Here is a 16,863-nt window from a genome sequence, read left to right on the forward strand (position 1 = left end):
GAAGGTTTTCAGTTTGGCGAATGCGTGGGTAATGCTGGCTGACATCATGTGTACTGCCAACAGTGAAATGTGGAGGAAGTGCTGTTACAGTATGGGGGTGTTTTGCGTGTTTGGGATATGGTCCCCTTAATGCGCTATAAAATTGCTGAATATGGAAAGATATGAACATAAAAGGGTGCTTCAAGCCCCTGCTGATATGCAAACTGCAATGCATTCAAAATCCACCTGTGAGATATTCACATTCTATTGCTCGCTACGCACAAATTATTAGTCCCACAGAAAAAAATGAAGACATTTTCGAAAAAAATTAATGTAGTTAAAATTTATGCTGTGATACATTTCCGCTGGAAGCCACAGTTTTCCAGTTATTCAAGAAAAACGCGTTTGAAGGTAATTCTTGAATATTTTTCTTGAATAATTGGAAAATTACAGCCCTAGCGAAAACGTTTCCCAGTACAAAATATAATTACATTAAACTTCCTACAAAAAGTCCTGTTCATTTCTTTTTGCACTGAATTTTCTTTTTGTGCAGTACGCAAGAGAATATGAAAATGTTACATTTGATATTAAAAATGTTGCGGGCATATGATAGGGGCATCTGGATTACTCATGTATTTTACAGCGTTGTAAACTGTGTACTGTAAAGGAAGAGTTTGGAGACGACGATTGTTTGTATCAAGATGACTGTCTACCCCAGCATGAAGCAGTATATATGAAGCAATAATCTGTGAACAATAACGTTTCTGACTGAAAATTGAAACTTCGTGACAGATTAAAACTGTGTGCCGGACCGAGACTCGAACTCAGTACCTTTGCATTTCGCGGATAAGTGCTCTGCCAGGAAGTTTCATATCAGCGCACACTCCGCTACAGAGTGAAAATCTCATTCTGGAAACATCCCCCAGGCTGTGGCTAAGCCATGTCTCCGCAATATCCTTTCTTTCAGGAGTGCTAGACTTGCAAGTTTCTCACGAGAGCTTTTGTGAAGTTTGGAAGGTAGGAGACGGGGTACTGGCGGAAGTAAAGCTGTGAGGACGGGGCGTGAGTCGTTTCTGGGTAGCTCAGGTGGTAGAGCACTTTCCCGCGAAAGGCAAAGGTCCCGAGTTCGCTTGTCGGTCCGGCACACAGTTTTAATCTTCCAGGAAGTTTCATATCAGCTCACACTCCACTGCAGAGTGAAAATCTCATTCTGGGAACGTTCCTGACTGACAGGCCCGTCCAGAGTCCCGTCCTGAACATTTGGCAGCGTGAGAACGTCGACTTTGTTCCAGACACCAGCGACTAAAATCACTACCTTCTCCGGTTCGGCTGTTTAGGAATAATGGACTGCCATTTCTCTCTTCACACGTTGATACGTGTCCCCAGCCGAGTTCACGTGATCATTAAGGCGAAGGTTGGACACCCCCCCATATTAATGAGCAGTAATTTGTGTCCGGATACTTCTAAACAGATAGTACAAAGTGCTCAAATGTGTACGAGTAAAGGAAGGCAATATTGGCATTCTCTTCAGCCGAAGTACGTCGCGGAACTGCAGAGTGAATGCGGCTGGTATAGATGGCGGATAATTTCGTTCGCAGCCGGCTGTGCCAATGGGCGCTCTGTTGCGGCAGCCGTCCAACCGGCGCCGCTGTTGTGCTGTGTTTGGCTCCGCTCTTCCGTGGCGCCCGCTCCGCGCCGTATTGATCAGTGGGCCGGCCCGGCGCTGCTTCTGGAGCGGCCGACGCTAAGCCGGATTTGCCGACAGCGAGCAGCGGACGTCTGCAGCCGACCAGCGCGGCACAGTGCGCTACCACCGCGCGTGTTCTCTCTTCCGCCCCCTCTGTGGTCTCATCTCGATAGCCGACCGCGGCACTTGTGATACCTCTCCACCGCCATTCCTGGTAGCCAAAAACCTCCAATTTCCTAGAAAGCCTAAATTATACGCAATGCCAGCTGTTGTTAGAGAAATGCGCAGATGCCGACTTAACGCGGATTTCCGCAGTAATGATAACGTGGAAGCATGCGCCGTTGCGATTATCGTCAATACTACTTACGGGGGGTGTTGCAAAAAATGAGAATTTGTTGTGGGACATTGTAGAATATTCCCGCTTCGGCCCCTACAATTTCAAGGCGTACCGACAGGTGGCGACGCTATACTTCCTATTCTTCTTCTTCTTCTTTATCGTTGCCTTGTCCCACGTCACGTACAGTCGGCGCCGCTCTTCTGGAGTCTTCTCCTCCATAGTACTCTATCCACTGCCTCTTCCTCCTTCCATCCTTTCTCCCTTACGTCCCAGGATACCTTATCCTTCCACCTCATCTTCGGTCTTCCTCTGCTTCTCGCTCCTTCAATCTTTATATCTTCAACTCTGTTTCCTATATACTCTTTCCCCTTTCTCTGTAAGTGTCCGTACCACGTTAGTCTGCTCTCTTGTATCTTTTTCCCCACGGGTCCCACTTTCACAGCTCCTCTAACAAATTCATTTCTAATCCTGTCCTTCCTTGTTACCCCACACATCCATCTCAGTATCCTCATTTCCGCCACTTCCGTCTTCCTTTCCTGGGCTACTGTGGTTGGCCATGTCGATGCCCCGTATAGCTTTCCCTTTCAACCAAATGCCCATCGTCTTGTCACACAACACTTCCCATTTTCCTCCAGTTGTTCCAACCGAAATTTATTCGGTGTTGTATCTCGCATTCCAGTCCTCCATCCCTCTGTATTACGACCCCAGGTATTTAAATTTGCAGAGCGATTTCAACTCATCATCCTGGATCTTGCAAGACCTCATCTGCACATCCTTCAGTGCTAAATATTCTGACTTTGTCCTGCTAATTTTCATCCATCTTTCTTCTAGTGCCTTCCTCCAGTCCTCCAGCTTTTCCTCAAGTCTGTCGATGCTCTGCTCACAAAGAACCACATCATCCGCAAACATCATATTCCACGGCGCTCTCTTCTTCACACCTTTCACCAGCACATCCATAATCAGGTCAAATAGGTAGGGACCAAGCGCACACGCTTGATGTAACCCTACTTTTACTGGAAACTTCTTTGTCATGCCCACACTTCTTGTCACCCGTGTTATTGCTCCTCTGTACATTTCCTTCACTAACCTCACATACTTCTCTGGCACGCACTGCTCCCTCATGCTTCTCCATATTTCGTCCCTTGGGACTCTGTCATATGCTTTCTGCAAATCAATGAAAGCCATATGTAGATCGGCTTGTAGCTCCCCGTGTCTCTCCACTATCCGCCTTAAAGCATGTATTGCATCAGTCGTTTGTCTTCCAGGCATGAACCCAAACCGTTCTTCACACACCACCGTCTCCTTGCGTAATCTTGCTTGTCTAACTCTTTCCCAAATTTTCATTGTGTAAGCCACCAGTTTAACACCTCCATAGTTACTGCAGCCCTGCACAGGTGGTGACGCTACACGTAGCCTTCAGAATGACCTCTGTCATCGTTGGTGCGTTCCAAGCAGAGCGCTCTCAATGAGCTTCTTTTGCTAGAAAATCAATGTATCGCAGATATTCATAGGCGACTGGAGAATGTCGAAGGAGACATGGAAGTGAACAAAAGCATGGTAAATCGTTGGGCGAGACGTCTCTAATTGTCGCAACGAGGTCTTACAAACCCGTCCAATCTCCAGAGTGCCGGCCGGCCGCACATAGCTGCGACTCCTTTCGTGTTGTAATGTACTCTTTTCAATGGAATCAAACTGTATCATCATTTACACTCCACTGGCTATTTTGAGGCTCTAGTAAAACACATACATACACAGTACATTTATATTATTGCTGTTACTGGCGTTGCTAGAGAAGAAAAAAGTGGCCCAATGCGAGCAGAACTCGTGCTCTGGCGGTACGGTACAAACCTAATTCATCCACTCCGAGAATCGAGAATCTCGAAGATTGTCTTTTATCAATATCAGTACTGGCAAGGTATCGGTCCCACGAATTCAAAGCTCATATCAAATTCGCTACAGTAGTTTCTGAGACTAGCCAGGACATACAAAAACAAGCGAACAGGAGGCTTCAGTTTACGTATGCAAAACGAGGAGATTTAATATGTTTTTACTTACTAAAACATGACAACAACTTACATTTCTTTCTTTGCATGCAGTAACATTTTCCTATCATGAATTTGACGGGTGAGGAATGCTATGTAAGTTCTAATGGCGGAAAGGTTTTTCTATGTGATATAATTACAGTTTAACAATTTTCGGACTTTTTCCCTTACTTGTTCTGTGAAACCTTGCTTCTTGCCAAAGTTAATGATTCTAGGTCAATGGGAAGTAACCTATATAGATTATGATGGCTGAGTTTGCAGTATCAAAATGTGTGACGTAAAAGACTGTATCTTTTGACTGCATTGACTTAGAAGCTTAAATGTCTTACACCGGCGAGGGACTGTGGATCTTAGTATGTGACATAAATATCAACATAATACGTTCACTGGCTTCTGGCTTGCTTGCAACGCTGGCTGGTACAGTATTAAATTGATATTATTAGCAGTCAAATGTAATTGCGGAAATACGAGTAGTACTGCCACCAACTGTTTTCTAAGAGGGCCGAGAAATCTTTGAACGTTCCTTCTTTTTGATTATCTCGAAGCCATCTCCGTCACCTGTGCGCTACCTGGTATCTACCCCGTAGGCTCCAGCCATTCAACAAACAAGTGCCTTGCCGCTAGCTAACAGCCTTAGTGTCGGAATCCGCCGTAATGAGATTCTCGTTTAACAATCTTCTTAAGCTATTGTTCGACGAGACTAATGCTCTCAACTAAGAGTAATTCCCTGCACAATGGTGATGCTATCATTTAGAGACTGGCAGCAAAGGAAGGAATATAACACGATGATAAACGCTTTTCTTGAGTCGTGGATGGTTAACCTAATAAACAGGGTTCTTGATAATTTTTTTAACTTCCCATAGCTATACACTTGTTATTATTTTTTGAAGTATATCTTACGAAGACCGCCTCCAGTCACAGTTCTTTGTCAACATGCTTAAATTATTTGACATTTCAATATGTTGAGGAATAATCCCATCATCAGGCAGCAAAAGGCAATACAAAAACACTTAACCAAATGCACACAGGTCTTAAATTAGACAGTATACATCGAAATATGCTGGAACATTTCCTCATTGAAGAAAGTTCACAAAATATTTTGACTGGCGGTGGTCTCTGAAACATCTTATTAGTCAGGAACGAGTATGAGCCATTATGTCTGTAGCGAGTTTTGATCTTCATGCATAGTCAAAGAACATTCATCGCTTAATGGCATAATTAGTCTCGTATTTTTCTGTATTTTCTGTTTTCTTCTATTTCTACGTGCTGCCCAGCCAAAACAACGCTGAAGCTAACCAAACGTATCTTCAATAATTTTCTGTACATACGCAGATACCTCGTGATAGTTCAAATGGCTCTGAGCACTATGGGACTCAGCATCTGAGGTCATCGGTCCCCTAGACTTAGAACTACTTAAACCTAACTAACCTAAGGACAGCACACACATCCATGCCCGAGGCAGGAATCGAACCTGCGACCGTAGCAGCAGCGCGGTTCCGGACTGAAGCGCTTAGAACCGCTCGGCAACTGCGGCCAGCCTCGTGATAGTTTGCTTGCGCCTGCACTCTAGAGAAGCCTAATTATACAACTGCGAATTGTGGCATGTTATGCTTACATTTGATGTATAGTTTACAACAAAGTAAATAATTACGGGCAGCTAGCTGCAGAGTAAGCCTTACGTTGACCGAAATGAGAAAGAAAAAGTTGAGATTGCTTGAATTGATTTTCACAAGCATATGCCTTAATTCCCTTCCACGCCCTTTTGCCACTCTCTTTGTCAACTGAGTTAGTCGTGAATCTCTAATGACAATGATCTTGACGTGACGTTAAACTCTAATGGTTTTACTTAATCGAGATAACGCATATTGTGTTTAGAATTGTCCAGCAACCGTTCGGTTTTGAGAGCATTGAAAAGAATCATAAATACAGGCCAACGATTATTTCTTTTCAACGCGCATTTACAGCGGCACGTCTAGAAATCTTTACACGTTAAACGTTCTTTCAGTGTAGATATACCTTTGGAAGAATATTGAAAACTCTGTTCTTACATTCATGAACATTTCGATCTGTTTTTTACAGATAACTTGAACAAAGTGCCCTACGCTCCGTTTCGCTGTCCAGTGAGCAAGCCTCAGTCACTCAGAACCACAGATTAGAATCAATCCTCCTCTACGAGTTAGTACACGTCAGCGAACTGAACTTACGAATTTAACACCTTAAATCATGGTGCTGTGTAAAGTGCGATGAAGATAAGGGACGCTCTAACTAGTAACGATGTGGGCGTTTGCATAGCAACTGTGCGAAAGCTATAGTGCGGGTGGAGAAAGTATTATAAAAGAGGGGAGTTTGGGGGGAGGGGGGGGGGGGGGGCAGGCTGTTATGCACTGCTGGCCGGGCGGTTTATCAACAGAAGACATCCTTGCGTTATCACAGCTCGTTTGAAGCAATACAAGCACTCTGAACGACAACGGTATTCCTAAGCTGCAGTCTGGGAAAGGGGTGGGAGGATCTGCGTCTAAATCTAAATATGAATGTTCTTTTTACTATTCTCTAAATCACGTTCGGTAAACGCTTAGATAATTTCTGCGGCTACGCTGCGGTTCATCCTTCCAATATGAGTTAGTACACGCGCCAAAGCAACTCGCTACTGACTATACGTTAGACAGACTAATAACTATGCTAACAGTACTACGTTCTCGTCAGGAAGAAGCTATCAGAATCAGAGCGCATGACTCCTAGGAGACCTGAATATATTAACATACGGACACAATAAAATATCTTTATTTTTTTAAGCGCCTACCTTTCGATGGTGTCATGACACCCTCCAGCTCTCTTTCTTTTCTTGTGATGATCTTACCTTCATCGAGTAACAAAGGACACTAGGATGAAGATACTTTCTCAGGAGAGGAAACTATAGCTGGCTGAATCGAACCAGTCATAATACTGATGATTCCCCCTCTCCCCCTCCGTCTAACAGTTACTATGCGACACCTTCATGTATTGCTCCTTCCACCTCCAAGTTAACTAGTCCCAGACGTCATAGTACTTCGATTCTTCTCGAATGTATTTCATAATATCTTATTTACACCTATTCGTTTCGACGTTGTCCATTTAATTTGAACATTCTTTCACTTCATTTTCCTATAGCCAGTTCTTGTAATCAGTCTCTCGAGTCATGAAAATTCCTTCATTTCTAGCGGTTGTTCCTGAAGTTTCAACTTCAACATATGCTGCTTCTCCTCTGTACCGTCTACTACAGGTTTAGTTACTTTGAACAATGATTCAGTGAGCATCCCTTCTTTCGGCCCGACCGGAAAAATATCGGCTACCATCATTTGCGCTGGTATCGGCTTCGCCGCACTTTCAGTGTGATTCTGAAGTTTTCTTACACTTTTTCATTGCTAATTTGTCTTTCATCATACAGATTGTTTGACAAAACAAGTGATCAAAGATACAGAAGAGAGGAGATAAAAAAAACATTTTCGATGTGGCAATAACTGCACTTGTGCATCGTTTCCCCGCCAGGGATCCATGCAAGTTTTGACACTTATGATGTTCAAACTGCCGTGTAACTAATATTGTTTTAGAGGTGTGGTGGCAATGTCGTACGTTTACCTTAATGCACAACTGCCATCTGTGCGCTAATGGTTGTCTGACAGGCTCGAAGCTAGATGTTCCACGAATAATAGCTGTAGCTTCATCTATAACTGCACCTATAACTACATCCATATTTCGCAAGCCACCATATGGCGTGTGAAGGAGAGTACTTTGTACCAACATTACTCATTTTTCAAACTACTCTGTATATGCCCCCTTTCCAGCCTTAATTTTTTTTGTCTTCGCAGTCCTTATGCGAAAAGTACAGGGTGACTATTTTTAACTATATGAAATAAATTCGTCATTAACTTCTGAATGGTTTGCGTTAGGATATTCTAATTGCATCGTTGGCTCCGGGGCATGATGGAAATTAGTATGGTCTGGCTTAGTGTCGAAGCCTACTTTCCTGTGATGGGCACATCAATAAGCAAAGTTAGTGCATTTGGGGGACTGAGAATTCGCATTTCACGCTCGAGAAGTCTCTTCACCCTCAACAGTTGACTGTGTGGTGTGCAATGTCCAGTCACCGAAGAATCAGTGTGACATGGTTACTACCGACGGTACCCGAAGTTTTTGGAAGATGATTTGATCCCCATTATCCAAAGTGACCTGATTTCGACAAGATGTGGTTCATGCAAGACAGAGCTCGATTCCGTCGAATCAGGAGAATGTTTTATGACCTGGGAAAGCACTTTGGGTACCACGTTCTGGTTCTGGGGTACCCAGAGGGGACTGGAATTTACGGAGAAACAAACGGTAGTTTAGTAGACGAACAGGTTACACAGATACGAACCAATGAGATGGTCGTTGTCGATACCAGACCACATAAATCGCTGTTGTTGTGGAACTCAAAGCTGCCTTACGGTTTTTCAACTCCTGGCCATAGCTATTATCACTGAACGTTGGCCAAAGCGAAGTCCGTAGTCAAACCCATCAAGAAACCCTAGGAAGTAAAGGTTGCACCTGTGATATTTTGTCGCTCTTCTTTACCTCCTGTATCGCTCTAATATTTTGTGTACGTAGTTTTTTACACCCTGTATGTATGTGGTACGTCCCGACAGCATACGAAGAAAGGAGAATAGCTTGTAACAATCTGCCGAAAACAAGTCAAGGAGAGAAGAAGCACAAGGTCAATTTGGGGAAGGAAACTGGTCGGCTCCGTTTGAAAAGAAGCAGCCCTGCATATGTATTAAGCGATTTGGGAATACCAAGAACTGACTAACTGGATTTGTTTATCGGTATTGTTTTTGTTATTTTTTACGGCACGACATTGCAGGGTCATCCACGCTCTCTTCCATAAAGCAAATACAGTGCGTGGGTTAAAATCAATGAAAAGAACAAAAACTTTGATAACAAACATAAACAAGAAACGATGTTAACGAATAGTATTGGAAATATAAACAGAGCTAAAGAAATTTTGGAAATGAACAACCACAAAACAAAAAAATATAGCTGCCGATAGAAACGATTAAAAAAATGAAATTATTTTTAAAAAGTGAAGAGATTGATGTGGCTGTGTGTCCAAGAAATAATAATGGGTGACACAGCCACTCAGCAGCACACTTACGTAGGCCAATATTCTGGGTAAGGGTAGATAGCACACAGCAGGATCTTTCTTGCGCCGGACTAGTCTCATTGTTGTTTGTATGTATACACCATCAGCATGTAAGTAAATGATTAGAGTTGCAATTCCGTGAGAGAGGTAGAACGGCCAGCAGACTGCAGTAGTGTTATTCGTGTTTAGTGTTGTTACCAGGCCTGGTAGGGTAGATACGGACCCTGAACAGCGCCAGAAATGGTGTGATCACCGTGAAGGGCACGGAGAAAACGCGCACACGTGTGAGCGCCTGACACAGATTGAAAGCGGCCTCATTGTGGTTTACGATCTGGACGGATGGCCGTTTCACGCAGTATCTAGGTTTATGCGGCATTGGGATACGGCACTGGCCCAAAGGCAGACTGTATGGGAGCGTGAAGGCAGCACACAGTCGTGAAGGTGCTGGCGACCACGGCTGAAAACGTCACGGGAGGATCGCTCTATTGTGCACCAAATTACCGTCCCATCCGTAGGCTCATTGAACACAACACAAACGGATGCGTTTCGAATGGTGCCATAAATGGAAAGCATGGACTGCTTGTGAGAGGTTGCTTGGTTGATTTGGGGGAGGGGACCAAACAGCGAGATCATCAGTCCCATCGGGTCAGGGGAAGGAAGTCAGCCATCTCTTTGAAAGAAACCATCCCGACATTTGCCTGGAGCGATTTAGCGAAATCACGAAAAACCTAAATCAGGATGGCGGGACGCGGGTTTAAACCGTCGCCTTGGGCATGTGAGTGGCGTCGTATTGTGTTCAGTGATGAATCACGGTCTACCGTACACTAGGTCAGAAGACCATCGCCAGTGAGTATGGGGGTGACCAATACTTAGGAGAGGCGTCACGGTATTGGGAGCCATCTGGTATGAGTTCATGTTACGGCTGGTATTGACTGAGAGAGCTGAGCCAGCACGATGGTATCCACGTACATCATGTATCCCTATTACTTCTCAGGTGAGACGATAGTGGTGTGATTTTTCAGCAGGACAATGGCCTTTCACACATGCAATGTGTATCTATGAACTGCCTGCGTAATGTTGACGTATTCCCGTGGCCAACAAGTTCTCCATATCTGTCCCTGATAGAACATGTATGGGACGAGCTCAGAGGTCGGCTTCATCCCAGTATTAATATCGAGGATATCAAGGACCATTTAAAACAGGTTCGATCGAGCTTTGCCTCAGGGAAGGATGGATGCTTCCAGGTGAGAGGGGGTGTAGGGTAATACTGTTCAGTGAGCGTATACTGCGAAGTTCTTGGTAATTTTGACTCGATTTTGTAATTACTGAAATAAAATTACATATCCTCTCAACCAGTGCAATTTCGTTTCCTCTTTGCTTCTGGAGGCTTCACTCTTTTGGCAGACAATATGAAATTCCTACGACGGGGACTAATAGAAAAAATTATTGTGAAGGGACACTGTCTGTACAAAAGCTCGTCACATAAAGATATGTTTCATAGATGGTGATTCCTTCGTCTCTATTCTCATAGCTGCCTGCTAAAATTCGACTCAGTTCCAGGTTTCTCTGTGTCTGTTGCTATTGAATAAATAAATAAGTAAATGAAAATTAGAAATTCTTGCTAATTTTCAGTATCGAAATGTTTATAGTTACACTCATAAAAAAGACGGTGGTAAATATATCCCACGATATAAAATCAGTTTGCAAAATCAGTTAACTTACAGAAAGGCACTAAATATGAATGAACATAGAATCTGCGATTCACTGAAGTTTCATTGCTGCCTCGCTTCGCTTTGCTGGTCTTTTGGAGCACCCTGCTGCTCAGTTTTTGGGAGCTGCTACACTTCTTCAGTTGTTGTGAGCACAGAGACTAGTTGTAAGTTGTCAGGCAGGTAGCTTACTGTGTGTGTTGTCTGTGTGTGGCAGGTGTAAACCCTCGGAAGCAGCGCAGGGAGCGGACGACGTTCACGCGCGCCCAGCTGGACGTTCTGGAGGCGCTGTTCGCCAAGACGCGCTACCCGGACATCTTCATGAGGGAGGAGGTCGCCCTCAAGATCAACCTCCCAGAGTCCAGAGTACAGGTAAGTGTCCTTGGTCCTCAGTCACAGCACTCAGCAAAAGCATGTTGACTCTGCATACGTACTCCGCTGTCCATCATGCGGTACACGTGAAAGGTACAGTCGAGCTGCCGAAAGAACGACGCTGACAGCCGGCGGCCATGTTGCCAATGCTACCAAGAGGCTTCTGTTACGCCGCGTCGGTCGCCCCGTTACGAATATCACACCTTAAAATTGTGGAGCTGTTGCATTGCCGAACTTCCGAAGCGTGAAATACCGCCGATAACCTTGGGGAATTCAGACATACTGTGGACGTAATTATAAAGAAATTTAGGCCTGGAAATATATGTCGAAGCAAAGTGAAGAATACGATGTTTCAGTATTTCAACATATATTCTAATGCATAGATACATCTCGTGGACGAGGTTAGAGAACCAGTTTTCAATTAATTATTTATTTATCGCGTCAAAAGTACAGAAATATCAAGAAATATGTATATGGTATATATGTTTTGACATAATTTTACTCAAAAGGAGACCAAAAATTGGACACTTAAATTGCATTTGGTGTAGCTCTCATTAGGTCTTGCATGGTGCAGTTGGTTGGTGATGAGGAACACTAAAGGAAATGGCTGTTAGTCTGCTCAACGCCACATCGGCAAAGAACTGAGTCCACAGAGAAACCACAAGTCCCCAGATTGGTCTTGCATCTCGCTGTTTGATCGTAATCTATTGAGAGACCTCCATATTGACCACTTCTCCGAATGTCCAGGGGGAAGTTCTTCCTTTGGAGCCATCCTTTCTCCCAAATACCGACATTTGTCTCACCATCCCTGCCGCATGTGGATTCTCGATGAGAGCCTCAGTAGTTGTCGATAAGCTCTTTTTTGATTTCAGCCAAGGATGTGCGGGCTGACGACCATATACTGGATGGGCTTCCTTCGTTGAGGCCTTACTTTTCTCATATCTCGCAGCTACCTCCCGTCTGATTTCAGGAGGAGCTATGCCAGCGAGTCAATGGAGTTTGTCCACAGGAGTAGGTCTTAAGCAGCCCGTGATAATCCGGCAATAATCATTTAGAGCCACATCTACGTTCCTGGCATGAGTTGACTTGTACCATACCGAACATGCATATTCAGAAGTGGAATAACGTAGAGCAAGCGCGCTTGAGCGCACAGTGCTTGAATTAGCACCCCATGATGTATCTATCAATTTTCGGACTACATTATTTCTGGCTGCCACTTTCTTCAATTAAAGTGTCATTATCTGCATCTTCTGTGTCACGTTCACTATCTTCACTCCTGCTGCTGCTGCTATTATCCCCTAACCTCTTCTAAGAGACATTGAGTGTTGTTCCATCTCGTGGGATTAATACTGGCGAATGTCTCAGGCACTAAAATTTCGACGTCTTTTAATTTAAGATTTATTTCTATCGGCAACATATGATTTCACCTGAGCTCACACGAATTTTATTACACTGACGTGGCAGTGATATAGTGGAAAACGCAACACACCACGACCATTTTCTTCTGCTATTTTGTTACTATCTTAAGTAATTTTACGTTATTTATGCTCATTTGCGATTTCCACCATTTCTGCCTTTTTCATTTCCCTATCAGATAAATCTACGCTGTTCTTCTCTAGCAAGTCCTCCTTGCCACTCTTCCTGCTTCTACATTTAGGAACTTCGTTTAAATGAACGGAGTTACATGATGTATAATACAAAATTATGCTGGAGTTCCTTCCAACGTTTGGAAGCAAAAGGTATACTAACTACTCTTCAAATTTTGTTGCCGTCATTTCCTCTTAGAGGCCCCAGATTTCTTTGGTGTAAGCAACAACAAAAGCACTTGGAATAAACCCACCAATTGTTCCAACATGTAAAAGAATGGGCCAATTGCCTTTTACGAACTGGACCTTTCGTTGTGCAGTGTCATCACTTCTTGTAGTCGATCTAGAATGATCACGTTTCTTCCAACGACACAATTTTGTGAGGCTTTCACTTACATACTGTCCTCAAAGAACAGAATCTCCAGGCAACGATACTCTCTCGTTCAAGCAGATCTGTTTGTCCAGAGAACTTTTGCCATCGATACTCAGTTTTCCTTAGTATCACTCAAATGTTGGTTTTACGCCTGAAAAACAACTCACTATCTCGTAATGAGTGAAGCAGCTTCTTACTGGTTGAATAATCTTTCCGCGCGTTATTTTGTTTTATGGAACCAACACTTTCCTAGGATTCTCCGACTCTGTACCTACATTTAAATTTACGTGGATACTCTGCAAATCACATTTAAGTGTCTGGCGGAGGGGTTCATGGAAACACCTTAATAATTCTGTTGTTCCACTCTCGAAGACCACGCAGAAAAGACGATCACCTATATCTTACCGTGCGAACTCTGGTTTACCTTATTTTATTCTTATGCTTGTTTCTCTCGATGTAAGTCTCCGCCGACAAAATATTCTCACATACGGAGGAGAAAGTTAGTGATAGAAATTTCGTGAGAAGGTCTCGCCACAACCAGAAACGTTTTTATTTTAACGATTTCCATCCCAAATCCTGCGTTATTTCAGTGGCATTGTCTCCCCTATTTTTCGATAGTACAAAACGTGCTGCCCTTCTTTGAACTTACTCGTTTTGGTACGTTTATCCTATCTCGTAAGGATCCCACACTACGCTCCAGTACTAAAAAATATCTACAATCGTAGTGTAGGCCGTCTCTTTAGTAGATCTTCCCAACAACCCGACTTACGTGATCTTTCAATTGCTGTGCAACGTTACTTCTACATATTTAACTGATGTAACTGTATCAAGCAACACACCGTGTTTTCCCCGATCGTGTGTATTTAACTTACATTAATCCACATTTAGAGCAATCCGCCGTTCATCAAACCAAATAGAAGTTCTGTAAAAGTCAGCCCGTATCCTTCTAGAATCACTCAATGATGATACTTTCCCGTGCACTACAGAGTCATCAGCAAACATTCGCAGACTGCTTTTAACCCTATCCGTTAGATCCTTCACGTATATAAAGAACAGGAGCGGTCCTATTACATCCCGCTTTGACCCTTCTGACTATACCTTTGTCTCCGACGAACTTTCGCCATGCAGGATGACATTCTGGGTTCTGTTACATAAATATCTTCGAGCCACTCACATATCTGAGAACCTATATAGTACGCTCAGCCCTTCGTTAAGTCTGCCTTGCGGCGTTGTGTCAAACAGCGATGACATAGCCACACTATTATCCACCTCCCCTCAGGTAGTATGTGAATGTGTCAGCTGTATACCTGTACCTTGTACGTTTTAAAGGAAAGGGAAGTAAGATACTAATTTTAGGAAGACAATGATAGACCTACAAAGGACCGAATGAATGAACGAAAACAGGTTAGAGCGAAAATAAAGGGCTATCTCAGAACGTTTGCATTCCATGAGGAAGACAGTTATACATTCCGCCACCTTTCCTTCAGATGTTAGCCTCATCATTGTGTACATTAATGGGTTTAACGAGTAAAGTTGTTTCAAATCACCAAACGTGTGAAATATGCCAGATTTATATCCATCATTGACGCAAAAATTTTTGAATACAAGAGTTATGACGATTCTATGTATAACGGGTTTTCTCTCTTTCTTTATTATTGCTTTTGACTTGTCTACGTTGAGTTTGTCACCTGCGAAGTTAGCGTAACATTATCCATGTGTTGTTATCTGCTGTGTTTTATAGATCGAAAAGTTGTCAGACAGCTGTAGACAAAGAGTTGTTTTGATAGATACTCTGGTTCCACTTTCTAATTGTGATGTTGTTTTAGCTGCATGACGTAAGCACATACTAATTCATCCTAATGTGTACCCTACGATGTGGGCCAGGACACATTACTCCTTTTTCACACGTCATCGATAAGGGAGAAAAACCACAGTCGGGGCCGGAGCTTCCATTAACCTTTTTAATTGTTTTTAGTGTAAGTATCAACGAGAATTTAGGAGAATATCAGATGTTTCTCACTGCTGAATTGTCCCAAATAGGGACAGAAATTTATTTATGCTTAGAAAATTTACAATAGACTGTTTCAGACAAATACTGGAGACTGCAAAAATTAAGAGCTGCAAGTTAACCTGATTCATCTAACTCTTGACATATTACTTCTGGAAAGTAGAATATGAGTACTGTACGAAACGTCCCCATATGGGAACGGTATTTCACCTACAATATCTATTTAAGCTATGATTGCAGTAGAAGGCTCCTACGATTCACAACTTGTTCCACGTTTTTAATTACATTCTCTATAGTCAGGTGTCGTGTCCCAGTGGTAAAGAGAATGCCTAGAAACAGTTAGGTTGCAGAATCTAATCTCGCCGAACCAAGAAATTTATCAGTCTTCCTTTAACCTAGAATTATTATTAGCGAATGTCCCCATTGGAGAACGGTAAGCAGATGATTTTCAATCTTTCTTACGGTCCTTCTTATTTTCCCAATATTTCTTCATTTTCTCGCCGAAGGCCTTCTTTCTTTGGTCGGTATGGTTTTGGTTCCATCTCTGGAATAAACTTCCCCGTATCAGTTTTGCTTCTTAATTCATCCCTGTCTGATATGTTTGTTACGTCAATTTTTGCTTTCATTAAATCCTTCTTAACTTCAGTTACCCAAGGTATGTCACATAGTCCAACAGACGTTTGGTTAGTCTGTTTCCGGGTAATCTGTGTAGGTGTCCATAGAACTTCATTCGTCTCTTTCTGATGTCAGTTTCGATGTTTGCTACTTTTTCTGTTGTCTCGATGGTTTGCAGTCTGTATCCATCTTGTGTGTATCGTGGACCCGAATTTTTCTAATAATCTCTACTTTCTTAATTTCTTGTAAATCTAGTTTTTGATTCAATGAGTGTTTCACTTGCATATGTGATTGAAATTGTTGTTGTTGTTGTTGTTGTTGTGGTCTTCAGCCCAGGGACTGGTTTGATGCAGCTCTCCATGCTATCTATCCTGTGCAACCCTCGTTATCTCCGAATAACTACTGAAGCCTACATCCTTCTTAGTCTGCTTAGTGTATTCATCTCTTGGTCTCCCTCTACGACTTTTACCCTCCACGCTTCCCTCCAATTCTAGATTGGTGATCCCTTGACGCCTCAAAACGTGTCCTATCAACCGATCCCTTGTTTTGGTCAGTTTGTACCTAAAATTACTCTTCTCCCCAATTCTATTGAGGGCCGCCTCATTAGTTACGTGATCAACCCATCCAATCTCCAGCATTCTTCTGTAGCACCACAATTCGAAATCTTGTATTCTCTCCTTGTGTTAACTGTTTATCGTCCATGTTTCACTTCATTTCATGGCTACATTCCATACAAAAACTTTCAGAAAAGGCCTCCTGACAAATATATACTCGATGTTACTAAATTTCTGTTCTTCAGGTTCGCTTTCCTTGCATTGCCAGTCTACATTTTATATTTTCCCTACTTCGACAGTCATCAGAAACTATTGTTATAGTTAAATTTCCTGAAATTGTCAAAACGACGGCAGTGTCACAATGTTAATATAATGTAATTTAAGTACCACCAGCTTCATGGTTTTCCGTGATTATCCTAAAGTTCTCCAGCATTGTTTCTTTTCTAGCA

At 42.9% G+C, this 16,863-nt stretch overlaps 1 protein-coding gene across 16 annotated transcripts in view; it reads left to right on the forward strand.

Annotated features, from left to right (window-relative positions):
* LOC126266996 (homeobox protein OTX1-like) overlaps positions 1-16,863 on the forward strand; it is a 698,303-nt gene that overhangs the window by 647,679 nt on the left and 33,761 nt on the right. For all 16 annotated transcript variants that reach the window (XM_049971752.1, XM_049971741.1, XM_049971742.1 and 13 more), the window contains one exon: positions 11,124-11,278. In XM_049971752.1, the coding sequence (XP_049827709.1) occupies positions 11,124-11,278 (155 nt within the window). The remainder of the gene's footprint in view (positions 1-11,123; positions 11,279-16,863) is intronic.

The sequence above is a fragment of the Schistocerca gregaria genome, chromosome 4, assembly GCF_023897955.1.
Source record: "Schistocerca gregaria isolate iqSchGreg1 chromosome 4, iqSchGreg1.2, whole genome shotgun sequence".
In the NCBI taxonomy this organism is placed as follows: Eukaryota; Metazoa; Arthropoda; class Insecta; order Orthoptera; family Acrididae; genus Schistocerca; species Schistocerca gregaria.